The 25,143-nt window shown below is 42.7% G+C and overlaps 1 protein-coding gene across 1 annotated transcript in view; it reads right to left on the reverse strand.

The window, feature by feature from the left end:
* Positions 1 to 14,731, reverse strand: part of LOC309502552 (uncharacterized protein) — a 31,378-nt gene extending 16,647 nt beyond the window's left edge. The window contains exons 1-6 of the mRNA XM_082174956.1: positions 14,082 to 14,731; positions 13,748 to 13,843; positions 13,427 to 13,660; positions 7,603 to 7,762; positions 7,405 to 7,452; positions 6,569 to 7,165 (exon numbers count right to left, since the gene is read on the reverse strand). Coding sequence (XP_082031082.1) covers positions 6,569 to 7,165; positions 7,405 to 7,452; positions 7,603 to 7,762; positions 13,427 to 13,660; positions 13,748 to 13,843; positions 14,082 to 14,654 — 1,708 coding nt within the window. The 5' untranslated portion in view covers positions 14,655 to 14,731. The remainder of the gene's footprint in view (positions 1 to 6,568; positions 7,166 to 7,404; positions 7,453 to 7,602; positions 7,763 to 13,426; positions 13,661 to 13,747; positions 13,844 to 14,081) is intronic.
* Between the last annotated feature and the right edge of the window lie 10,412 nt (positions 14,732 to 25,143).

Below are 25,143 nucleotides of genomic sequence, written 5' to 3' on the forward strand. Positions count from 1 at the left end.
GAACTAACCTGAGTTCCCTTTCGTTGTCACTCCGAGTTACGTCGGATGACGACGAATGGGGTTTCGCTTAGAAAGCCTGTCATCTTCGAGTATATAAAACGAGCCAATGGCAATGAAATGCCATGGGTCTGCGGAATTTGCATAGCGTAAGTCCGCCCCACCCTGGGGGTATATAAGGAAGTACGCTGGCAACATGCAGATATGTTTTCGCTTCGGAGCCAAGAGTTTTCTTCACTCCTACAAGCTATTCTGTATCATCTTCACTCTACGAGACGAGCGGCTCTTCAGTGTGTTGGTGTGACGGCGTGTTCCAGCGAGATCGCATTGCCTGCTGCTGATCTGTGCAGTGATCTGCCGACAGTGTGTGTGTTTCTCCCTGGGCGCTTCAGCACTCTGCTGAGCTTTTCCTCTCTCTAAAAGAGCTGCACGCGGCACGTCTTTTTCAAGACGGCTCGCCCGTGTATTTACTGGATGTGGGCGCGTGATTCATCTGCCTAACGGTCACGAGCGCTGTTTCGCGTGTTGGGCTGATTCACGCTCGGCAGCGCTCGTGGGTGAGTCACGTTTTCTCTGCGGGAACGTGACCATCGCGATGTTTATAGATCGAGACTCAATGATCCCCGTGTGGGTAGAGTCCCCTCTGCCACACCCCAATCTATCTCTTCCTCGAGAGGGGATACTTTGGCTGGTGGCCAGGGTGATCTGAGGGTTACAGTGTGGCATAATACCGACGAGCATTCCTCGGGCCACGCCCCCCTCCACATCGCAAACCGTGGGGCTTCCGTGTGTACCTGGTTCTTCTTAGGGACCCAGTGTTTTCATTCGGGGCTCCAGCAGGTGGTGTCATGTCACTCACAGCATCACAAGGCGGGCTTGATTCCTCTGGAAATGAGGATTCGACTGCGTTGCCTCCCTCTGGAGTGTCAGCGTTAGTCGAGTCAGATCCAGAGCTGATGGCCATGCTTTCCCGGGCAGCTGAAAGCATCGGCTGGAGTGGCCCGCCCTCCCCCTGAGCGCTGTAGGCTTCCCGGATGTGCATCAGGACGCTTCCGGCCTGCGGGAGTCCACGTGACTTTTCGCGGCCCGCGGGCGTCCTCCGCCTTCGCTGCACTCGATCGCGTGGCGATCATGGGCTGTATGTTCTCTGTCACTATCGTGGCACAGGCATGCAGTGCTGTGTGTCGCCTTCGCCTTCGAGGCAGTGCTGACTCGGGAGTTCTGTCGGAACCGGCCGCAGTGGAACGCTAGTCCTTCCCTGGCCAACACTGACAGAACGCGGAAACTCGACCACGCCCCCTTGCTGGGACGCTATGCCTCCCATGCCCGGCTTGGTCGTTCCGCCGCGCACACTACTGACCTCGCTCTCGGGCGACATCGGTACCTGCGTGATCCTGGGTCAGGTGGTGTCCACTAGAGTGGTCCAGACATGGGCTCAGCCAGGTTGATGTGAGGGGGTCTGAGAATTCATTTTCTCAGCTCCCTCATGTCCCAGGCTGGGCTCCTCGGCGGTGTGGTTGAGGACTGTACCCTACAGTTTTTGACCCCCCCCAGAAGCAGACTGAGGCCTTCTGCACCGACGGTCATCCGTCCGTGCGGTCTCCTTAGTCTGCTTCCCGCCGAGGCCACCTCCATGCGGCTCCTCCCCTCGGGCCTTCACTGGCCCTGAGCAGGAGGAGGTCGCAGGAGGGCGGCGCTGCCCGTCTCCGCCCCTTAGACTGCCACGCCAGCCTAAGCAGCACTCTTGAGACGGGCAGCTTAGTCGGCGGTGTGGTTGAGGACTGCGCCCAACAGTCTTCGATTACTCCAGAAGCGGACGCAGGCTTCTGCACTGACGGTCATCCGTCCGTGTGGTCTCCTTAGTCTGCTTCCCGCCGACGCCGCTTCCATGCGGCTCCTCCCCTCGACCCTTCCCGGCCCGAGCACGAGGAGGTCGCTGGAGGCTGGCACCGCCTGTCCTTGCCCTTAGCCGGCTAACACCTGGCTAAGCAGCACTCCTGAGACAGGTAGCCTGGAGTTAGGGCTCAGTTCTTTCAGGAGCTGGTAGCAGGACCACTCCTTCCCCCGGTGAGGGCTGGGTGAGAATCTCATTCAAAAGAACTGATGCTCTTTCTCTGAGCCCCAAGAGGCTATGGATGACAGCACGCGCCGCCCACGGGCCACGCTCCTCTCATCCCCCTCTGTCGCCAGACCCCTGCCAGAGCACGCCCCCGTGGGACGCTGGTCCTCCCCTGGCCTCCTCTGGCAGGACGCGGCTAATGACCGTGCCCCCGCACAGGGCCGCTATGCCACCCTTGCCTGGGCCGGTCATTCCGCCTTGCTGCACCTCCGACGGTATGTCTGTGGTTCCCTGGCGCAGTTTCTGGAGGCCTGGCTAGAGCCTCCCAGACTGTTCCGCCGGGTCGCTAGAACCATCAGGCTCGGCTACGCGATTCAGTTCGCGCGGTCTCCTCCCTGCTTCAGGGGAGTCCGCTTCACTATGGTCGGTGGCAATGCCCCTGTCATGAGAGCGGAGGTCGCCACCCTACTGGCGAAGGGTGCGATCGAGATTGTCCCTCCAGCCTAAATGAGGTCCGGCTTCTACAGCCCTTACTTCATTGTACCGAAGAAAACCGGTGGGTTACGACCAATCCTGGACCTGCGCGTCTTGAACCGAGGATGCCGTTCAAGATGCTCACGGCCAAACGCATTTTCGAATGCGTGCGGCCGCAGGGTTGGTTTGCAGCGATCGACCTGAAGGACGCCTACTTCCATGTCTCCATTCTTCCTCGACACAGACCGTTCTTTCGGTTTGCTTTCGAGGGGCAGGCATACCAGTACGCGGTTCTCCCTTTCGGGCTAGCCCTGTCTCCTCGCGTCTTTACGAAGGTCGTCGAGGCAGCCCTTGTTCCCTTTCGGGAACACGGGGTTCGCATCCTGAACTATCTCGACGACTGGCTGATCTAGCTCACTCTCGAGACCAGGTTTGCGAACACAGGGACCTAGTGCTCCGGCACCTAGCTCGTCTGGGCCTTCGGGTCAACTGGGAGAAGAGCAAACTCTGCCCCGTGCAGAGGATCTCTTTTCTCGGTATGGATATCGACTCGGTCGCCATGTGCGCGCAGCTTACGAGCGAGCGCGCGCAGTCACTGCTGACTTGCCTTCGTCAATTCGAGGGCAAGAGTGCGGTCCCACTGAAACTCTTTCAGAGGCTCCTGGGGCATATGGCATCCGCAGCCGCAGTAACGCCGCTCGGATTGCTTCATATGAGACCGCTTCAGCTTTGGCTTCGCGATCGAGTCCCGAGGTGGGCATGGCAACACGGCACGCTCCGAGTCCCAGTGACTCCGGCCTGCCGTCAGACCTTCACCCCGTGGTCGAACCTCAGTTTTCTACGGGCCGGAGTGCCCTTAGAACGAGCTTCCAGGCATGTTGTTGTATCAACGGATGCCTCCACCACGGGCTGGGGCGCCATGTGCAATGGACATGCTGCCGCGGGCTCCTGGACAGGTCCCCAACGCCTTTGGCATGTCAATTGCCTCGAGTTGCTGGCTGTACGCCTTGCCCTGCACCGCTTCCGGGCGTTGCTCAGGGGTCAACACGTAATAGTCCGATCAGACAATACTGCCACAGTAGCGTACATCAACCGTCAAGGTGGTCTACGCTCCCGCCGTATGTCGCAACTCGCCCGCCACCTCCTCATATGGAGTCAGAAGCATCTGAGGTCGCTTCGAGCCATTTATATCCCGGGAGAGCTGAACCGTGCTCCCCACGAGCTTCTCGGCTTCGGCCTCTCGCTGGAGAATGGAGACTCCATCCCCAGTCGGTCCAGTTGATTTGGGATCAGTTCGGGGACGCTCAGATAGATCTGTTTGCCTCCCACGACTCGTCCCATTGCGACCTGTTTTATTCCCTGACCGAGGGCACGCTCGGCACGGATGCACTGGCGCACAGCTGGCCGCGGGGCCTACGCAAGTATGCGTTTTCCCCAGTGAGCCTTCTTGCGCAGACTTTGCGCAAGATCAGGGAGGACGAGGAGCAGGTGATCTTGGTTGCCCCGTATTGGCCCAACCGCACCTGGTTCCCAGAACTAGTACTCCTCGCGACAGCACCTCCCTGGCCTATTCCTCTGAGGAAGGACCTGCTTTCTCAGGGACGGGGCACCCTGTGGCACCCTCATCCCGATCTTTGGAACCTCCACGTGTGGCTCCTGGACGGGACGAGGTAGGTTTGAGTACCCTACCACCAGCGGTGGTGGCTACCATCACTTCCGCTAGAGCATCGTCCACGAGACATGTCTATGCGTTGAAGTGGAACCTCTTCGTCAACTGGTGTTCTTCTAAACATCAAGAACCCACGAAATGCTCGATCAGTGTCGTGCTTTCCTTCCTGCAAGAAGGGTTGGAGCGTAGGCTGTCTCCTTCCACCCTGAAAGTGTATGTTGCCGCCATTGCCGCACATCACGACGCAGTTGAAGGTAAGTCTCTAGGAAAGCACGACCTGATCATCAGGTTCCTGAGAGGAGCAAGGAGACTGAATCCTCCTCGCCCTCCTCTCGTTCCCTCTTGGGACCTCTCAGTGGTTTAACTTGCCTGCAGAGTGCTCCCTTTGAGCCTCTGCAATCAGTGGAGCTTAAGTTCCTGTCTATGAAGACAGCGCTCCTGGTTGCATTGGCCTCCATCAAGAGGGTAGGGGACCTGCACGCATTTTCGGTTGACGAAGCGTGCCTGGAGCTCGGGCCGGCTAATTCTCACGTGATCCTGAGACCCCGGCCTGGATATGTGCCCAAGGTTCCTACCACACCCTTTCGAGACCAGGTAGTGAACCTGCAAGCGCTGCCCTTGGAGGAGGCAGACCCAGCCTTGGCACTGCTCTGTCCAGTACGCGCCCTCCGTGCTTACGTAGACAGAACGCAGTGTTTCAGGACCTCTGACCAGCTCTTTGTCTGTCATGGTGGGAAGCTGAAGGGAAAGGCTCTCTCCAAGCAAAGGTTGTCTCACTGGATAGTGGACGCCATTGCTTTGGCTTACCAGCAGCAAGGTCGACCGTGCCCCCTTGGTGTGACGGCCCACTCCACTCGGAGTGTGGCATCCTCTTGGGCTCTAGCGCATGGCGCCTCGCTAACAGACATCTGCAGGGCTGCAGGCTGGGCGACACCTAACACATTTGCGAGATTTTACAATCTCCGAGTAGAGCCAGTTTCTTCTCATGTACTCGCTTCAACTAGCCGGTACTAGATTCTGCTCAGGTGTCTTCGCTTGCGCGCCATTCCTCTCCACGGACGGGATACGTGCGATATTCCTCAGGTGAGCCTCATAAGCCCTGAGTCTCCTCCAGCACTGATGACGTCAACGCCAGAGTTATGCCACGGGCAGCTTTCGCGCTTGGCTAGGTGCCACCATGTGCATGGTTCCCTTCGGGCGACCCCCACATGTGTATTCCACTGTAAGCCTCTTTGAGCATGTGTCTTTCCCTTGGCAAGCCACCTTGCCACCCCTGGGGTTGAAATATTCCACCTGCGGCTGGACACCCCAGTGTTCTCCATATGCAGCCCTCCTGGGTCATATGTGTATTCCAAGTCCCCCCCCTTCGGGTTGGGCATGATTGCATATTTCCACTGAGATATGCTTCCCAGTGTACCTTGGTTTAATCCTGTGTTAAGTAGGGAGTCCTTCGTCCGTGCCAGTCTCACGACAGGGAGCTCACACTTACGCAGGGCACTGGAAGACAGTCGGGAGGTGGCGTGATTACACTGGGAACCCCATTCGTCGTCATCCGACGTAACTCGGAGTGACAACGAAAGGGAACGTCTCGGTTACGTATGTAACCCTCGTTCCCTGAGTAGGGAACGGAGACGTTACGTCTCCCTGCCACTTCCGCTGTACCGCTGGGAAACGCCTGAGTTCAGTCTCGGCTCCTCAGCGAAGACATATCTGCATGTTGCCAGCGTACTTCCTTATATACCCCCAGGGTGGGGCGGACTTACGCTATGCAAATTCCGCAGACCCATGGCATTTCATTGCCATTGGCTCGTTTTATATACTCGAAGATGACAGGCTTTCTAAGCGAAACCCCATTCGTCGTCATCCGACGTAACGTCTCCGTTCCCTACTCAGGGAACGAGGGTTACATACGTAACCGAGACGTTCTGATGTCACTGATAAGATAATCTGTTAATGATAACTTCATTTAAAAAAAAATTCAAATTCAAATTCAAATGCTTATGATTTAGGACAGATTTGACTTTAACCTTACTAACCTGATAATAATCAAAATTAGGTAAAAGGTGTTTAAAACAATAAAACAATACATATGCGCATATACATACACACATATACACAAGGCACACATAAGAAATAATGAGAAAATATTTTTTTTATTGAGTTTAGCAGGGAATATTATATCATCTTCAAGCTCAGCACTTACTCAACCATAATCTGAACATGTTATTTCACTGACAGAAGCTCAGCTGTAGTATTAATGTAATAAAGAGAAAGTAAAAGACTCTATAACATCTCAGTGTTTATGATTTATCATGCAGCTCAAAGCATTATGGGTAGAATCTCTCTACAGTCTATCCTGATTCATCAACACAGTTTCACTGATGATCCATAATTAACCCTAAACCCAGGATAGAGCGGTTGAGTGAATGTGGTCTGGACTGTGTGGATGAGGCTCATCGTGTCAGAGACGCTGTAGAAGGACAGAGTTCCTGAACTGTGATCCACACACACTCCTATTCTACTGTGATCCACACACACTCCTATTCTACTGGGATCCACACACACTCCTATTCTACTGGGATCCACACACACTCCTGTTCTACGGCTGATGGGCTTTACAGGGAGTTTAGTCTCTATGTTATTGTGCATGAATGAGTAACTGGAGGAAGAGCAGATCAAACTCCAGGACTGATCATTAGATCCAAACACACACTCATTACCCTCTCCCTTCCTGCTGATGCTCTTATATGACACTGATATATCCACACGTTTACTCCACTCAATCTCCCAGTAACAGCGTCCACACACACTCTCTCTACACAACACCTGCTGATACACATCAAATCTGTCTGGATGATCAGGATACGACTGAGGCCGAAAAAAAGTGTTAGTAATCACTCTGTTCCTCTCAGACAGAATGAGGTATTCATTCACTGTGTTAAGATCCAGATTGAGCTGATGGGAATCTGATGGATATAAAACACATCAGAATCAGGAATTATGAATCTGTCTGATCTTTTAATGAATCTGAACTCTTCATGTTCAATATATCATCAGTGTCTCAGTGCAGTTTACCAGATATCCTGAGCAAATCATCATTTACATGATCAACTCTAAAACTCTTCTGTCATGTTTTCTTTCACTTCTCCAGGAAGAACATGAACACACTCAGTGAGTTTTTCTGCTTGTTTTCTCAGTGACTTACATTGTAGGAAGTCGTTCCTGGTCCTGGGAACAATGTTGGAGAAAGTGACTGTGGAAATCAACAGACATGAAGAGTGTGATTATCATGTCAAGAGAAAATGATCCCTGCATCCGTTCCTAAGACATTTCTAATATGATCTTCTACATGATCTGAGATGATGGAGGATCATTTCTGAGAGCAGAATCTCCAGGACTTTACCTCTGTCAGAGATCTTCTTCAGCTCCTCTTTGCAGAAATCCTCCAGTTTGTCTCTCAGCTGAAGGACAGATTCTCTCACGCCATCAAAAGAGGAGAGAGAACTGAAGAGATTGTCATTTACGTCTGTAGATTCAGGAGGAGCTGAGAGAGACTGGAAACTCTAGAGAAAACAGAAATCAAAGCTCATCACCTCCACACTTCATCAATAACCTGCTCTACTGTCAGATTTGTGTGGCTCTTGTTGATCTTTAGTAACTCTCCTCAATCCAACACTTTCACAGCATCAGCTTCATTCTTCTCATATTCATTATGTGACATTAGAGGCACAAGTTCTAGCATTTGCCATTTACAATAGCGAATTTATGCTCAATATTAGCTTGAGAAATACATGATTTAATTAGAAATACTGCGATCATAAATCCAAATTTAGTGTGTTATGAAATTATATACAAAAAAAATGTATTGGCAGAATAAACCAAATAATAATAAAAAAATTCCAGAAAACACGAAAGTGATTCATTTAGATGTGGAAATAAAATCAAGAGAAAATATCTATAGAAAATATCTATCTCATATTAAATATTTTAAATAATCATATTATTATCCTGATCAAATGCATCAATCTCTATCTAAGCTGTATAATATCATGTAAACTGGACTCTAAAAAGTTAAATTACATTCTTTAATGGGAATGTCATTAAAGCCTTTGTTTTATTCACAGAATTAAAGGGCAAACTTTGCTAAATTTATATTTGTGTGATGAAAAGGCATTAATTTGTGATATTTTTGTCTTTGTTAATTTAATTTACTATGAAACGTGAAGTACTAAACAATACTTAATACTTAATAAATGCATGGATTTAGGGTAATGTAACTTTTAATAAAGCACTTTAAGTTTTATTGAAAAAAATAATAGGCTACTGTTACATTATTGAAAGTGAATAAACAATACTTTTGTATTATTAAATGCAATAATATAACATTTCTCATTTTATTCTGAACATTGTCCAATTATTTTTCGTTGAATACATCGTGTGTCTAGAGATTGGCTTTATTTAAAAGCACACTGAATTAATTTTGATATGGAGTGAATCGGGCAGCGAGTGATGAGGAGAGAGAAATGATCAACTAGAAATCTCTATAGAAGTAAACTGGACAATCAATTTACTATAAATGAGTGTAGATTTGGAAACTGTGCACTGGAACCTGTCAAACTTTCATTGCTAACAAACTACGCTGAACCACCGAAAGCTAAAGTTGTTCCTACAACCAATATGAGAGCAGAAAAAAAGAATGAATGTACATCAGTTGGGAATCATTTCAATGTTAAGAAACAACTTATTTATATAAAGCCGCGTTTCCACTGAAATTACCCGAAACAATTTTTCCCAGGAACTTTTTCCCCCAGACCTGTTGCTGTCTGTGTTTCCACCGCGGTCTAAAGTACCCTGAAGATTACATAGACAGTATATAAACGGAAGATTAGGCAAATAGTACGGTGTCGGTCACATTTTAAGTGACGTAGGGAAAGTACCATATCAATGCTTAGAAACGTTGCTATTTAGGTTTTGAGTGTGTACGTTTTGGGAAGGGGCAAAATGTTCAGAAACGGCCCTGGTCTCATTGTAGACTTGAGTAGATTCGCTCAGGAAAAGCAGTTCAAAATCTACGAGCAGATTGAACATTATTTATAACTTTTGAGCAGTTAATGATCCTGGGAAATGCTCTTAAGAATAGTCTTAAGCTTTGACTTAAGTGTCACAAAATTCTTAGTAAAAAGTAGGACTTCTCTAAGAGTTGGAGACTTTTATAATGAAGCTAAAAGCAACTTTCAGCAAAGTCTAAAGGTCGTTGCCACACTGAGTCCGAAAATTTCATATGCGTTTTTTCGTATTCGTGATTCGGTGGCTCTGATTTGTCAAAACGCCATTCAAAATGCTTGCTACGGATGCGAAAAACGCATAAAATCGAACCCGATACGAATTTTTTTATGACGGACGAAAGTTTCGGAGGCCGAAATTATACACACTGAAAGCACTTAAGAATCAGTCTTAAGGTCCATGCACACTGAGTCACAATCACGCGATTGACCAAACATGAGGTCGTTTTTTTTTTTTACGTGCAAAAATTTCGGACATGAATTTCAGACTCAGTGTGCAAGGACCTTAAAGGGGTCATATAATCGTACATGCACTTTTACAAGTTGATTGTACTGACGTGTGTTGGCAGTGCCTGTACACAACCATCATAAAATGATAAAAATCTCCTTTTCCCTTGTCTCAAATCAAGCCGTTCGACCGTACGCCCCTCCCACAATTGTTGATTGACAGCAGCGTTTCAACACAGACCCGCCCTCGCTCGTGAGCGAGCTGTCATCATAGTCCACGAGGACATTGTTGGTACGCTGGAGCAGAATGGTGTCTAAGTGATTGTGGTGTTCTGTTCTTGGGTGTAATAACGAACACAGCATCATTTTGATGTTCCTAAATCCGAACCGCTGAAGACGCAGTGGCTGAGTTTTGTTTTCGAAGGGAATATTCCCCACGATCAACGTCAATGCTTTCATGTTTGCGTGAATCATTTCACACACCAGACTGCTTTACAAACCAGGGTCAGTATAAAGCTGGTTTTGCTAAGAAGCTGCTCCTGAAAAAAAGGATCAGTACCAACTATTCGTGTTCCTGCTGCACCTCCAGAAGAACTAAAGTGAGTGTAACGTTTTATTGACCTTTATATTAATCTTTATATTAATCTTTGCAAATCGCTAGCACGCTTCATGATGAATGCGGCTAAGGTTTACACTCAGGGTACATTACGGCATGTTTTCTATGTACGACGTTCTCAATATAATTCATAATTCCACGTTTATAATGAACAAGGCGTTATGGTTATTGTGTTATTATAAACTGTGTACGCAGGTGTTAAAGTTAACGTGGTAATACTACACTTAATACTAAGCTTACGTTTGTAGATGGTTTATAACGGTGTCTGTTACTGATTAAGAAGAAATGTCAACAAAAAAAAAAGTTATAACTGCATGAAGATGAATGGTAACACAAAAATCTTAGGTGTCCTTCAACTACTGTTAGAAACATTCCTGCCGTGACCTCATGTGAGTGCTTCAGCCCTGACAGTTGTACCTAACACTGCATAGATAACGTTACGCATCACTGACAAGCCTACATTTACCGGAAACATTTTTTTCATGACCATTAGCTGTAACATCAATCTGTCAGTGAACTAACATATACATCAGTAAACACATAGCGTTTGTATCTCACTACTCTACCCTGCCAGTACACACAAAGATAGATCAAAGTGACATTACGTTAACCAACCATTCAGAAACGTCCTGTTCGAGCCTTAATTATCGAACTTCTTCGGGGCCGTCATCTTGTTCCGGGTCCGATACGGTTGCACAGTGTCCTCAGAGACTCCCGCTGCCATTCTTCAAAATATACCCTCAACTGCTGTCAAGGCAACACTCCACATGTGTTGTCAAAACGCCCACAGAACAGAGGGGCGGGGTGAGCAAAGCTCATTATCATTTAAAGACACATGCACTTAAACGGCGAGCTGAAAACAGAGCTGTTTTTGACCAGGTAAATTTAGCATTTTCTTACAATACTAATGAGAAGTATATTACAAACTTTTAATTTAGACCCTAAAGAATCATATTAGCTTGTACAAAAATGGAATTATATGACCCCTTTAAGATTCTTAAGTGCTTTCTGAAGTGGCACTTAAGCGCTGCAAACTAAGGACTACAATGATGTCAACCCAAAATGGCCTCCCTCAACTCCTGAATCAGCCAATAGTGAGCCTGCAAGGGTGAGGTCACTGCAGCATGACACCAATCATTTAATGTAATTATAATAAAATCAGTTAATTTAGACTTTTTTAAGCATATTGTGTTTGAAGTCAACTTACTGTTTATTTCTGACAACACAATGAAACATGCCAAATTGTACAGACGTAATTTTTAGCCAGGCTCTCATACAAAGAAATTATGAACACATGAAAAAACAAGAGAGGACGATGAAATATTAACAACTGACTATGTTGAAGTCAATGTATGATTTTTTTCTCCTGTAAGCTTTTTAGTTTTTCTAAAGCTTATAGCTGTAGTTTGCCTTTTTTGTCACTTAATATTCATCAATATTATAGATCTGCCTGCACTGACACCGTTGTCTGAGAACTGAACTGAGCTGGACGATGACATCACTGTTTTCTCCAGAGCGGCTGTATAGATAAATGAACTAAATAGATAACTAATGATTTTTACAATGGAAATGAATCAACACTGAACTCACTTCAGCTGGACAATGACACTATTTTCTTCTAGATCTGCTGTACAGCCATTACTTGAAATAATTTTGTCAGATAAATACCTTCACTAAGTTTAGTGTTTTGATCTTCCCTCATATTTTAAAATATTTTAAAACTATAAAAAAACTCCTCATAATTTGATGGTTTAAGCAAGCTTGTAGGGTCTTAAAAAAATAACAAATAAAAAACCTACACAACTGTATGTTTTGTGTGGTCAGTGCCACAATAGTGCTATTTCAGACCCTTGTTACTGTGGACTGATGAGCTCAAGTCATCACCGGTGCACTGCTACCTTTTACTGTCGTCAAAAAATAATTATCACTTTCATTTCTGCAGTTAGAGCATTGATTTGTAGAGTGGGAGAAGCTCTACATTTCTTAAAGGTCTGATACAAAAAGAATACCTTGATGATCAAGCTTTTATCGTTTGATCAACTCTGTCATCATTTACCTCCAGTACATTATGGGCCCTATTTAACGATCTAAGCTCATGGTCTAAAGCACACGGCGCAGGTGCACTTAGAGCGTGTCTGAATCCACTTTTGCTAGTTTAAAGGGATAGTTCACTTTGAAATTAAATTTTGGTATGTTTTAGCTTACCTCAAGGGCATCCAAGATGTAGGTGTCTTTTTTTCCGCAGTAGTTTCAATTTTGATATTTTTAGGTCAAACCGTTCTTGTCTGTCAGTCAAATAATGCAGGTCTATGGTCACTGTCTCAAAGAGCATGCACAGAGTCCAAATTAAAACAATTACCCATCGTCCAAATTAAACAATTCCCCATCGTAAGTACACATTGATGGCCTAAGACATGAAACGAGCGGTTTGTGTGAGAAAACGAACAGTATTTATATCGTTTTTAGCTCTTATACACAGCCACGTCAAAGTGATCTGACCTGACGTGTACGCAGACTGGTGCATAGATGTCGCCTTAAAGACATTCGTTCCAATGAACTGCCGTATACAAGGCGAAATCTAGTGTATATATATCTATGCACCAGTCTGCGTACACGTCACACACCAGGATGCGCGAGCGCCCTCAGATCACTTGGACAGATCACTTTTTTACTGCGGAAAAAAAAGACACCTACATCTTGGATGCCCTTGAGATAAGCTAAAACATACCAAAATTTAATTTCAAAGTGAACTATCCCTTTAAGGACGGGAAAAATGGTCGGCACTCCCGGCGCATGGTCTAAAAGGGTTGACTCTATTCTCTTAATGAGTAATGGGTGTGTTTTGGGTGTAACGTGCAATAAACCAATCAGAGTCTCATCTCTCATTCCCTTTAAAAGCCAGTTGCTATTTGCAAGCGGAAAAACTGAACGCTTCTCTAGCAAGGAAACGGATCTGCTCGTGCACGAGGTTAAAGCGCACAAGCAAACCATCTACAGGACAAAGTGTTTGCGCGTTGTGGACCCGCCTATAGGCACATATTAGTAATGCGCTCTTTAAATAACAAAACATATATTGTCCTGTTCTTCTCGATCTCTGTTACCTGCAGGAAATGTATGTGATCCTGTGTGTGTGAAAGCTTCTCCAGCTCAGCATCTCTCCTCCTCAGATCATTGATCTCCTGCTTCAGTCGCTCCAGTCGTTCTTCAGCTCGACTCACTGCAGTCTTTTCCTGATCTCTGATCCACTGTGTCGCCTCAGAGCGGCTTCTCTCAATGGAGCGGATGAGCTCAGTGAAGATCCTCTCACTGTCCTTCACTGCTGTGTGTGCAGAGCGCTGTTAGGACACACGTCACAATCACACAGTGAGCTTCAGTGAGTCCTGACTGAGACTTCTCAAACTTCTCTTCTTCTCCAGACTCACCTTATGAGACTCTACAGCCTCTTTCAGCTGCTGAAGATCTTTCTCTCTCTGCTGGATCCTCTGCTGGAACGACCTCTGCGTCTCCTTCAGCTGCTTCTGCAGCACAAACCAATAACACAGATGGCACTTTATACTGGCACTATATCATCATGTGAAGAGTTTAAAAAAAGTTTGTGTTTACGATTTTCACCATATTTTCTGTTAAGATAATATGAAAGTCCACTTGCAGCTGCTGTTCACTTCTGTGACGTCTACAGTGTGAATGATGTTTCCTGATCATATGGTGCCAATATAAATAGTGTCAACATTATTTCATCAGTGTGTAGTTTCATACCTGTTTCTCTGTCCTCTGAGCTGCAGCTGATACAGTGTCGTGGTTTTTATGATCGTCCATCGTACACAGCACACATATAAACTTCTGGTCAGTGCGGCAGAAAACCTCAAGGAGTTTATCATGTGTTTGGCAGATCATCTCCTGCAGTCGTCCAGTGGCATCAGACAAATTGTGTTTCTTTCCTTTAAACAAACTCTCATGTTGTTCAAGGTGACTTTGACAGTAAGAGTTCAGACACACCAGACAGGACTTGACGGCTTTGTGTTTTCTTCCAGTACAGACGTCACACTGCACATCTCCAGCTCCAGCGTAACAGTCAGCAGGAAGTTTAGTCTTCTTCAGTTTCTCCACCAGTTCAGCCAGCATGGTGTTTTTAGCTAAAGCAGGTCTTGGACTGAAGGTCTGTCTGCACTGAGGGCAGCTGTAGACTCTCATCTGATCCTCCTGATCCCAGCAGCCTGTAATACAGATCTTACAGTAACTGTGTCCACAGGGAGTGGTCACTGGATCCTTCAGGAGATCCAGACACACTGGACACATTAACTCATCCTGAGAAAATCTGGCTTCTGCCATTTTACTGCACGAATACTGAGACACAAACACACAACAGCTCAACTGCACTTTAGTTTCTTTCTCGAACTCTTCCTGCTTCCTGGTTCTGTGTTTGAGTGACGTGTGCAAAACAGATTTATCAAGTCTATAAACCCTCACACAGCCTCATTCCTGCTGAGTTCAGATTCTACTACAGTAAAAGCAAAAACATTCACTGTAAACCCTAATGCTCAAAATAATTAATTGGTTTGAGAAGGGTAAATTTTAATTAAACAAATTAGTTATCTTTTATGATTATTTAGAAAAGAAAGCTTTAGCGTAAGTTCTGCTGGGAAGACTCAATTGTTACGTCACTTATTACCTTCTCATCTAACCAATCATGTTCTTATACTTGTATAGTATAAAAGATCGGTACTTACACATGTCTGAGTTCGCAGATGCTGATGCTTTCATTCCCCTCCATCCTCCCCACCACCACCAGGATGGTCCCTTCCCATACCTCCAGGGGGTCGGCTGCGCTCCGCCTTCGTCTTCGAGTCCGTACCCTCGGGTTGCGAGCTACGGACGGGGCCTACGCCAAAGAACTTTATAGCATATATTGCTTGCTGGGCTGGTAATAAATGTATAAGTGTTACAGTATTTATTCTCCAGAGTCTTTCTGGTAGAACTTTTTCTTCTAAAGTTCACAAAACTGACACGTTGTAAGTAATCGGAATTGTTTAATTGTTTTCAGTTTTATGAATTTGTTTCTTGAAATTTAGACAAACTTATATTTAACTGAAACTGGGCTGGGATTTCTATTTCTCAGCATGCTTTGTAAATGCTAAAATTAAGTGTTATATAATATTGTTTGTACAAGATTAATGTTAAGTGGGAGATATAGCTATGTTCTTAGGGGGTTTCCATCATGGTGATGAGTAGAGCATGAGTTTGGTTTGAGAACAGATATATGTTTTATGTTCAATATTGTCATAGTCATTCAGCAATTGTTATGCTATGCTAATGCTATCAAAGCATTGTGTTACCAATTAGCATTTACTGATTTAGCTAGTTAAAGCTAGCCAAGTTGAACAATAAGACTAAAACCTCTTGATTGTTTCAAGTCCCAATATTTTGCTGAAAAGACACTCGACAACTGGAGACAGTAGCGTTGTTAACCACCACGCAACCCATGCTTGTGTCGGGCCGCAGGCTTGAGGGACCCCCTGCTGACCAAGTTAATACATCAGTTGATGAGTTGACCTTATTTATTACATTTAAACATTGCTTATGTGACCAAATTTAGAATTCTGCAAACATTGTTCGGTGATCAATGTTTATATGTGAAAAAGTCTAAATTAAATCTGCTCATCATTTAAAGCAATCGTGTCTGTTCTTGGATTAAACTGCTCGATTCATGATACTTAATGAACGTTTGAAAGCGTCAGAGTTTCAATGGAGGGACAGAAATCCCCCAGATTTAATTAAAATAGGCTATCTTCACATGTGTCCCGACTCGGATGCTCGAAAGTCATATGGGTTTGGAACGACATGAGGTCGAGTAGGGAGACCGGGGACAGTTGCAACATGGGGATGGTTGCAACATGTCATTTTTCTCCAATCAGAAACAAGCTAGAGTGATGACACTCATACTGCACATGCACAGTTAGACCCTCCCCCCACTAAGAAGACAGTAGACATATTCAACATCTGCTGCTGCATTTATTGAACAAAACTTCTTTTGGAGGTATGAAAGTAAATTTTTTCATGAGAAATATTTTTGTCATACTGTCCTGAAATTTTGTATGAATTAATCAAAACTTACTTAGTTTGAATTATTGTTTTGTTGACTTCTAAGTGACATGGTAAGCAATTGTCAAAGTCAGTGTGTCTAGCAGGCGTATAATGTTCTGTCATGGCTGATAGGGTCGGGGACGGTTGCAACATGTTATAAATTGCATGTTTAATAAAAGTTTGTTACATTGCAAATTGTTCAATTCTTCCTGTCTGACACTGAAATATGGAGAGATTGAATAGCATCTGTAACTCCTGCACACTGAATCTATGTAGGCCTATGTTCTACACATGAACAAACATATGACTAAATAAATAAATAATAGGCTACAATAATATTATTGAAATAAATAATACTATAATATTATAGTAGGCCTAAAACAGTTAATATTTTCAGAATTCTTTGCTCATTGAGACAAAAAGCTTAAGTTAATTAATGAAATTTAAGGTATTTTTAACATGTTGCAACCGTCCCTGGGTCGGGGTCAGTTGCAACATCTGACTTCTTCCATTCAAATAAATACTGTGAACGATATGTCATATATAATCATCTTTAAATGGTATGGGTAATTAGCAGACAGATGCAAGTTTAATATATACAAATTTGGTTGGTCTAGTCCAAATAGTCTCTGAGTAATTGAGAGAAATGCAAAAAGTGTTGCAACTGTCCCCGGTCTCAAATGATGGCATTTTCAACTTTGGGTGAACTAACACTAACACACTAACACATCGGCGAGCGCGCTTTGGCGTTGAGTCAGAGACGGACGCTCCCAGTGATTGTCATATATCATAACTGGGCAGTTTTATTTTTCCAACAACGTTTCATTTAGGTTTCATTTAAATACACATAATAGTAGAAAAAAAAATTCATATTTAGTTTGTAAAATACACACTGATGTCAATGGAAGCGAGTAGTTGATACCCTGGACCTCCTGTCAAAAAATGATTGATTGACAGGTGCCCCGCCCCTTCCGGTGACAGGTCCCGCCCCTTCCGGTGACATGTCCCGCCCCTTCCGGTGTCCCGCCCCTTCCGGTGTCCCGCCCCTTCCGGTGACAGGTGTCCCGCCCCTTTTGACTTTTGATTGACAGTTTGACAGCTAGTTTTGACTTTTGATTGACAGGTTGACAGTTAGTATGACTTTTGATCATGTTTTGACAGCTAGTTTTGACTTTTGATTGACAGTTTGACAGCTTTTGATCATGTTTTGACAGCTAGTTTTGACTTTTGAAGTCTTTTGAAGTCTTTTGAACCCTTTTGATATTGACAGAAAGTGTTATAACAATACGTGATGGTATCTGACAGCTAGTTTGATGCCTTTTGAACATGACAGTTAGTGTTTTTGAAGCCTTTTGATCGTTTGAAGACACTGTGATTAAATAATACGTCATGGCTATATGACAGCTAGTTTTAATTGTTTGAAGCCTATTGAAGCCTTTTGAACATGACAGTTAGTGTCTGTGAGTGTGTGTGTGTTTTTGAAGTTGGTATCACACACACGATCCTCCCTACATATTCCTGAGCGTATCCGGGCTGTACTGTGAAACTGATAAGGGGAAAACTGGAAGTTTATCTCACACACAAATGTTGAAAAACCATTCAGTTCTTTTAAAAGAATATAAATGAAATGTTTATAAAGATCTTACTAAAATCTCACTCCAAAAGTTTAAATAAAATGGAGTCATAAAAACAATTGCAATAAGTCTCTCAAAGCATCGTCTGTGTGGGCCGCGCGCGCGTCTCTCTCTCTCTCTCTCTCTGTGTGTGTGTGTGTGTGTGTGTGTGTCACGGGATTCCCCCTGCCTCCCTTTTGAGCTCTGACATCTGAAACGTGCTGTTCAGACACAGTGATTAAACAATGTCGTACAAAAACATTCTATCCTTTAAAATAATGATCGTGTCAATTAAACTAAAGTTGAAAAAACATACTGTTCTAATGATCATTTAACTAAGGTTGAAAAACTGTGGAAGTTTATCTCACACAAACGTTGAAAAACCATTTGGTTCTTTAAAAGAATATAAATGAAATGCTTATAAAATATATCTTACTAAAACCTCACACCAAAAGTTTGAATAAAATGAGAGTCACAAAAATTGCAATCAGTTAAATGTTTATATAGTTAAACAAGTATATGAATGGGTTCAAAATTGTTTTACACAACTTGTTTACTGAATTCATATAGTCATTCCTGAATGACCTCACACTGTCTCAAAACATAGGGAGTCATAGCGTCTCTCTCTCTCTCTGTGTGTGTGTGTGTGTGTGTGTGTGTGTGTGTGTGTGTGTGTGTGTGTGTGTGTGTGTGTGTGTGTGTGTGTGTGTGTGTGTCAGAGAGTCACACAAATTCAGTGATCAGGATATCAGGTGCTGAGTTTATTTATAAGAAGTATAATAAAGTTTAAATGATATATTTTAAAAACAAAAGACTGTTTAAATAAAATCTTTAAAGTTTGAATACATACACATCTTCTATTTATCTTTTAGAAGATTACTGTAATGATTTTGTGTAACGGTTATTAAACAATGTCTGTTCAAAAACTGTACTTAGTCGTCTTAAATCTCATTTCAATTCAATCATTCAATGAATCATTTCAAGATTCAATCAGCATTTTTTTGTCCAAGCGGAGTCTCAATTTTTGTGGCTTTCCACAGCCATAATGATTTTTGTACCGTAACTGCATATTCTATCCCTTACACCTAAACACGCTGATCTTTCTGAATTTATTTCAAAGCATAATCGTAAAAGTTTAAATATGATCTTTTAAAAATGAAAGATTGTTTTAGTTTGAAGTTTAAAGTTCTTAACTTTCTTGCTTGAAAAAATCTTTAAAGTTTGAATACATTGATATCTTCTATTTATCTTTTAGAAGATTACTGTAATGATTTTGTTTAAATTGAACCTAAGGTATAATTGTTATTAAACAATGTTTGTTCAAAAACTTTAGACGGTTGAAAAACTGTACTTAGTCGTCTTAAATCTCATTTATATGAAAAGATTCAATCATAATTTTTGTCCATGCGGGGTTTCAATTTTTATGGCTTTCCATAGCCATTATGATTTTTGTACCGTAACTGCAAATTCAGCAATCAGGATATCAGGTGCTTAATTTATTTCAAAGTATAATCTTACAAGTTTAAAATGATATCTTTTAAAAATGAAAGATTGTTTAAATAAAATCTTTAAAGTTTGAATACATACACATCTTCTATTTATCTTTTAGAAGATTACTGTGACCTAAAGTATTATTGTTATTAATTAAACAATGTCTGTTCAAAAACTTTAGATGGTTGAAAAACTGTACTTAGTCGTCTTAAATCTCATTTCAATTCAATCATTCAATGAATCATTTCAAGATTCAATCAGCATTTTTTGTCCATGCGGAGTTTCAATTTTTGTGGCTTTCCACAGCCATAATTGATTTTTGTACCTTAACTGCATATTCTATCATCCCTTACACCTAAACACGCTGATCTTTCTGAATTTATTTCTAAGCATAATCGTAAAAGTTTAAATATGATCTTTTAAAAATGAAAGATTGTTTTAGTTTGAAGTTTAAATTTCTTAACTTTCTTGCTTGAAAAAATCTTTAAAGTTTGAATACATTCATATCTTCTATTTATCTTTTAGAAGATTACTGTAATGATTTTGTTTAAATTGAACCTAAGGTATAATTGTTATTAAACAATGTCTGTTCAAAAACTTTAGATGGTTGAAAAACTGTACTTAGTCGTCTTAAATCTCATTTATATGTAAAGATTCAATCATAATTTTTTTGTCCATGCGGGGTTTCAATTTTTATGGCTTTCCATAGCCATAATGATTTTTGTACCGTAACTGCATATTCTATCCCTTACACCTAAACACGACCATCACAGAAAACTACATTTTCAAAAATGTAAAAAAAAGTTTTAGCTAAATAAATATATAAATAAAAACACCTTACATTTCCAGAGAGGTGAAGTAGTTCTTTATGCAACGATAAAAAACAATCCAAAAAGCAAATAGTTTAAGTTGTCAAACAAAACACCCCCAGATCCTTCAGAGATAAACTACAGTGTGAACTGAAGCTTCAGGATATAGGGTAACAGACCAGATGAGTCTCGGGGGACAATGTCACAGTAAATCTAGTCCGCGTTCCAGAGTACATCCAGAGTTTTATACTAAATTCATTTAAAAGCATAACCTTAAAAGTTTAAATTAGATATTTATATATGTCAATAAAAGTTTTATTAAAATCATATCTTCTATTTATCTTCTTAGAAGACTTATGTATTATTTTTACTAAACAGCGTCTGTTCAAAAACTTTAGATGGTTGAAAAACTGTACTTAGGCTTCTTAGATCTTATTTATACAAAAATATTTCAAACAGTATTTTGTCCATACAACATGTTGTCAAAGTTTGTCACAATGTTTTGTTGTTGCGTTATTTTGAAGAAATCCGAGGACTCTACGTTGCTCTTATTTAGACTAAGTTGTATCATCAAGTTAAATGTAAATTTGCAAATCCAAATGATAGGAAAACTTTATGATAGGAAAGTACGGACTGCGCCTTTGACCAAGCCTCTACATATGGGGCACTTGCGTAGAGAAGGCGCACATTCTTTGCACACAACTAGGTGACCACAGGGGATGAAGACACTGTTCACTTCCTTATCCATGCAAACTTTGCATGTGCGCTCCTCTTGAAGTCTTCTTAACTGTTCCTCCATAGGCAAGTCTGAAAGATCTTGACTCGGTGATGCAGCTTCATTTGTCTGGGCCATCAGTTCTCTCAGCAGGCAGACATCATTCTTCTTGATCCAGTTGCGGAAGACCTCTGCTGCTGCATTTCCTTTCGACAGGACTAACTCAATGAGCTGCCCTGTCTGCTGCTTGACTGTAGTGTAGTTACGAATAATGTCATACTCTTTCTGTGAGATGACGTTCTCCTCTAGAAGATGGTCCATTAAGCACTGCACACTTTTTAGCCGCTGTGACACGGCAAGATGATGTTTCTTAAGAAAAGTAAGAAACTTACTTTCTCGCTCCTCCTCTCTCTTCTCATCTTCCGCACGAAGTAAATCAGACACCAATTCTTGAACGGTTTTGTAATTTTCTCCACTTGCGAGAATTTTGCTTTGAACGGTTTGCTTCACCACAGGATTGTTCATCATCACTGCATCTTCTCCAGGACCCAGGTGTACAACAGCTGGATCAACAAATTCTCTTGAGTTGCTGTCTCCATTAGTCAATAGCTGTTCAAATAGTCTTGGAAATCTTGCTTGAATCTGATGAACAAACTCTTGGCCCTTTTCTTGCAACAGGTATTCACATCTTGGAAACCACTTAGCATGTTCTCTCCATGGATCATCACCAGACTCCCAACATCTGAGTCCACCATCACAACAAAAGCACTTCACGTCATCATTACGACCAACATAGTAAAAACCAGCCTTAGCCAATTGGTCTGGTCGAACAGTTATTCTTGAGGGCCAGTTGACAAATGTGAGCAACCTTTCTTCACACTGTTGCATTGCCGATCCATTGGAAAGGCCGCCACCAGATAAAGGTACATTATCTGCACGGTCACCTTGAACAAAGCGGCAGTTGGGGTAATGCCTCTGGTGCTCTGATGCTGCCCGATCTCCCGGTTCCCAGTTGCTAAGCTGGCCTCCACAACTGAAGCAAGCCACTCTGTCGCCCTGGCCAACGTAGTAGAAACCACTTTTGGCAAGCTCAGCTGGAGCTAATGTAGCAAGAGTCCAATTCTGAAAGGTGTCAAGGCGTTCCAGTTCCCGACGCATGCCAGGATTGTGACAAGTCGGAGGTCGCTGGTGAGACATATCCTCAACTCCACGGGAGGAAATGGGGCTGGAGAGGGCCAGGTTGCTGAATGCCGTGTTTAAGTAACCCACCTGCTCCTCCATTTGGCTTGAAAAAGATGCTGTGGCGGTTGATGTTACGGCTGTCGCAGGGTTGGAAAGCTGTAAGATGGCTACGTTGCGAAGCGGGGGGAAAAGGCAGAGTGAGAGGACGACAGGAGGTTTGCGGTGGCGGGTAAAAATGTGACCACAGGGTGTGTCTACTCAAGCCCTTCTCTCTGCTGGACATCCCATGACTAGTGTCTAGTCGTCCATGACAGAACACATAATCTTATTCAACTTATTAAATACCCTCTATGATGCAGGAACCGATGCTAAAAACAAAATCAAACACACCACAATTTCAAAAATTGAAAAATCACCACACAATTTCAGGTATTCACATCTTGGAAATGGTTGCCACCTCGGGAATACAGTCATTTAAATGCAGAAATCAAATATTTAAATATTTAATCTTTTAAATCATGTAGTATTTTTAATTATTCTAAATATTATTATTCTAAATATTATCATGTATACTATTATAATACTATTATTATGAGGTCAGACATTTTTTAACCAGATTTTTTTTTATTTCAACATTATACTTTCGAGTATACATTGAAGTGGTGAAGAAAATGATAGATCGGCAGTACATAAAGTAAAACGACGTTTACAGATGGTCTAACCAGAATAGAAAATCTCTGCAGGCTATCATGTTTTGCTCTAGGGTATAGTTGACCAGACTTTCAACTATTTCACCAACGTCAGTTTTTGCATTTTTTGACACCAGTGACATGCAGAGATCTGTTACAAAAGTCCATATAGCGAGTATCTCTGTGATTTCGAATTCGTCACAACATTCACGCAGCACATCCAGAACTTGTTTGAGGATTACGCCGTTCGGCTCTTTGCCGTTAAAAAACATGGGTGTTACATCAGGCCATGGCTTTGTCAAGCCTCTTACGACATCCATTTCATTTTTGAGATGTGTCACACGTTTGGTATCCTGCGCACAATCGTTTTTCATACCACACGCAGCATCGATGATCCTGTGCATCAAGCCAACCATCTGACCTCTAAAATGATCTTTAAACATAGAGTCTAGCGTAGCTCTTAAAGGACACTCTTTGCCCGTGGCGCACTCACACGCCGGATGATACTTGTTCTCCATCCGTTTTTGCGTCGCCATTTTTTCAACTTTTCGAATAGTCCACTATTCGATGATGAAAGATGCTCTTCGTTCCTGGAATGTTCCCGGAATCTCCTGAGCGAGTCCTTGCGGCACAGTCGTCCAGGGTTTGTGCGTTAATGCTCGGAAGTTTGTGTTTTTGGGTCAGAAGCGTAGTTTGCGTCAGGTTCAGGCAAACAGGACTTTCAACTTTTTCCTTCAACCTTTGATCAATGAGATGATGTAGTAGCACAGCAGTCCGAGGCTAGTAGAGCTAGAAGTAGAGCTAGAGTGTGCAATGTCCTGAAATATTTATCAGGACAACGATTGGGGTCCGCCCCCTCGCCCCACTGGAGGGGTTGAATAGGGTGTCGTCATCAGGAAAGCCATAAATAACTATGTAAATTATAGTCACGATGCAACAGAAGTAGCGTCATGGAGAAGTTATGCATATGCCACCAGAGAGAAGTTTATTATCTTCACTCATTCCAGTTACAAAATCTGATTAAACACTGTATTCAGTTGGCTTTAAGTTAATTTTACCGACTATGAAGATATTAAAGTTCATAGACCTTTAGCGCATTCAAATGTATTGAGTTAAAATCAATATCGCATTAAACACATCATTACTGTGTTTAATAACTTCAATAGTTATCAAGCACCAGCTGATTTAAGTTTTTCTTCAAACAAAAGTAATTTTCTGATAAATCATCGTACACCTACATGTGTGTTTTGTTGAATGCACAGATTTTGAGGGTCGCTTATAGAAAGATGCGTCCTTGTCTTTGTTTCGCGGTATTTTTAAAAACATAGAACCAGAGAACAGAGAACCTTGTGCGGAATTCTATATCCGCATAAAGGGTTAAAATATAAAATATACATTTTAGCGCTATTTAAAAACTAGGACGGTATAATAATAATATAATGTAAATGTCTCACGTGAAGATGATGGTTTAAACCATCATTTTATCAAATCAAGCCAATTCATGTGAATACTGTCGTATATGAACAAAGAGAAGACCTAGAGTTCACTAACACTACAGCTACAGTAACAGTAGGAAACCGATATCCGGGGGAAGGTGTAAAGAAAACGCCATACAAAACATTACAATCACACCCGGCAATACGATAAGTGTTACGCTAGTGATGTTAAAATTTTTTAAACAATTTCAAAACAGGGTGTTTCAGAAGAAATGCAAATAAATGTTACGCGTTAATATTTGGTCTTGTTTCAGAGTCGGTATGGTCCGGTGAAACTTTGATGAGGCCGAGAATAATAACTAGCGACAGTTAAGCTAATGAATCACAGTTGATACATGGTATTTTTATGTGAAAGGAGGGTTGATTCATTTTTTTATTCTGTACCCACCAATACTTTGAGTTTTAGGCATCTGTCTTTTAGGCCCGATCCAGAAAACAGCCGTTGTGTTTTATGTCTTAATAATTGTTCTGTTTTTTATGATCTTCTTTTTATTCGGCATAATTCCGAATGTTTTAATATATCGTAAATTTCAATGGTTAGATAAATCATCTAACTATTATTATATGTATATAATGCGCTGTGCAGTTTCCTACTGTTACTGTAGCTGTAGTGTTAGTGAACTCTAGGTCTTCTCTTTGTTCATATACGACAGTATTCACATGAATTGGCTTGATTTGATAAAATGATGGTTTAAACCATCATCTTCACGTGAGACATTTACATTATATTATTATTATACCG

Source organism: Leuciscus leuciscus (assembly GCF_965113295.1).
Source record: "Leuciscus leuciscus genome assembly, chromosome: 7".
Classification (NCBI taxonomy): Eukaryota; Metazoa; Chordata; class Actinopteri; order Cypriniformes; family Leuciscidae; genus Leuciscus; species Leuciscus leuciscus.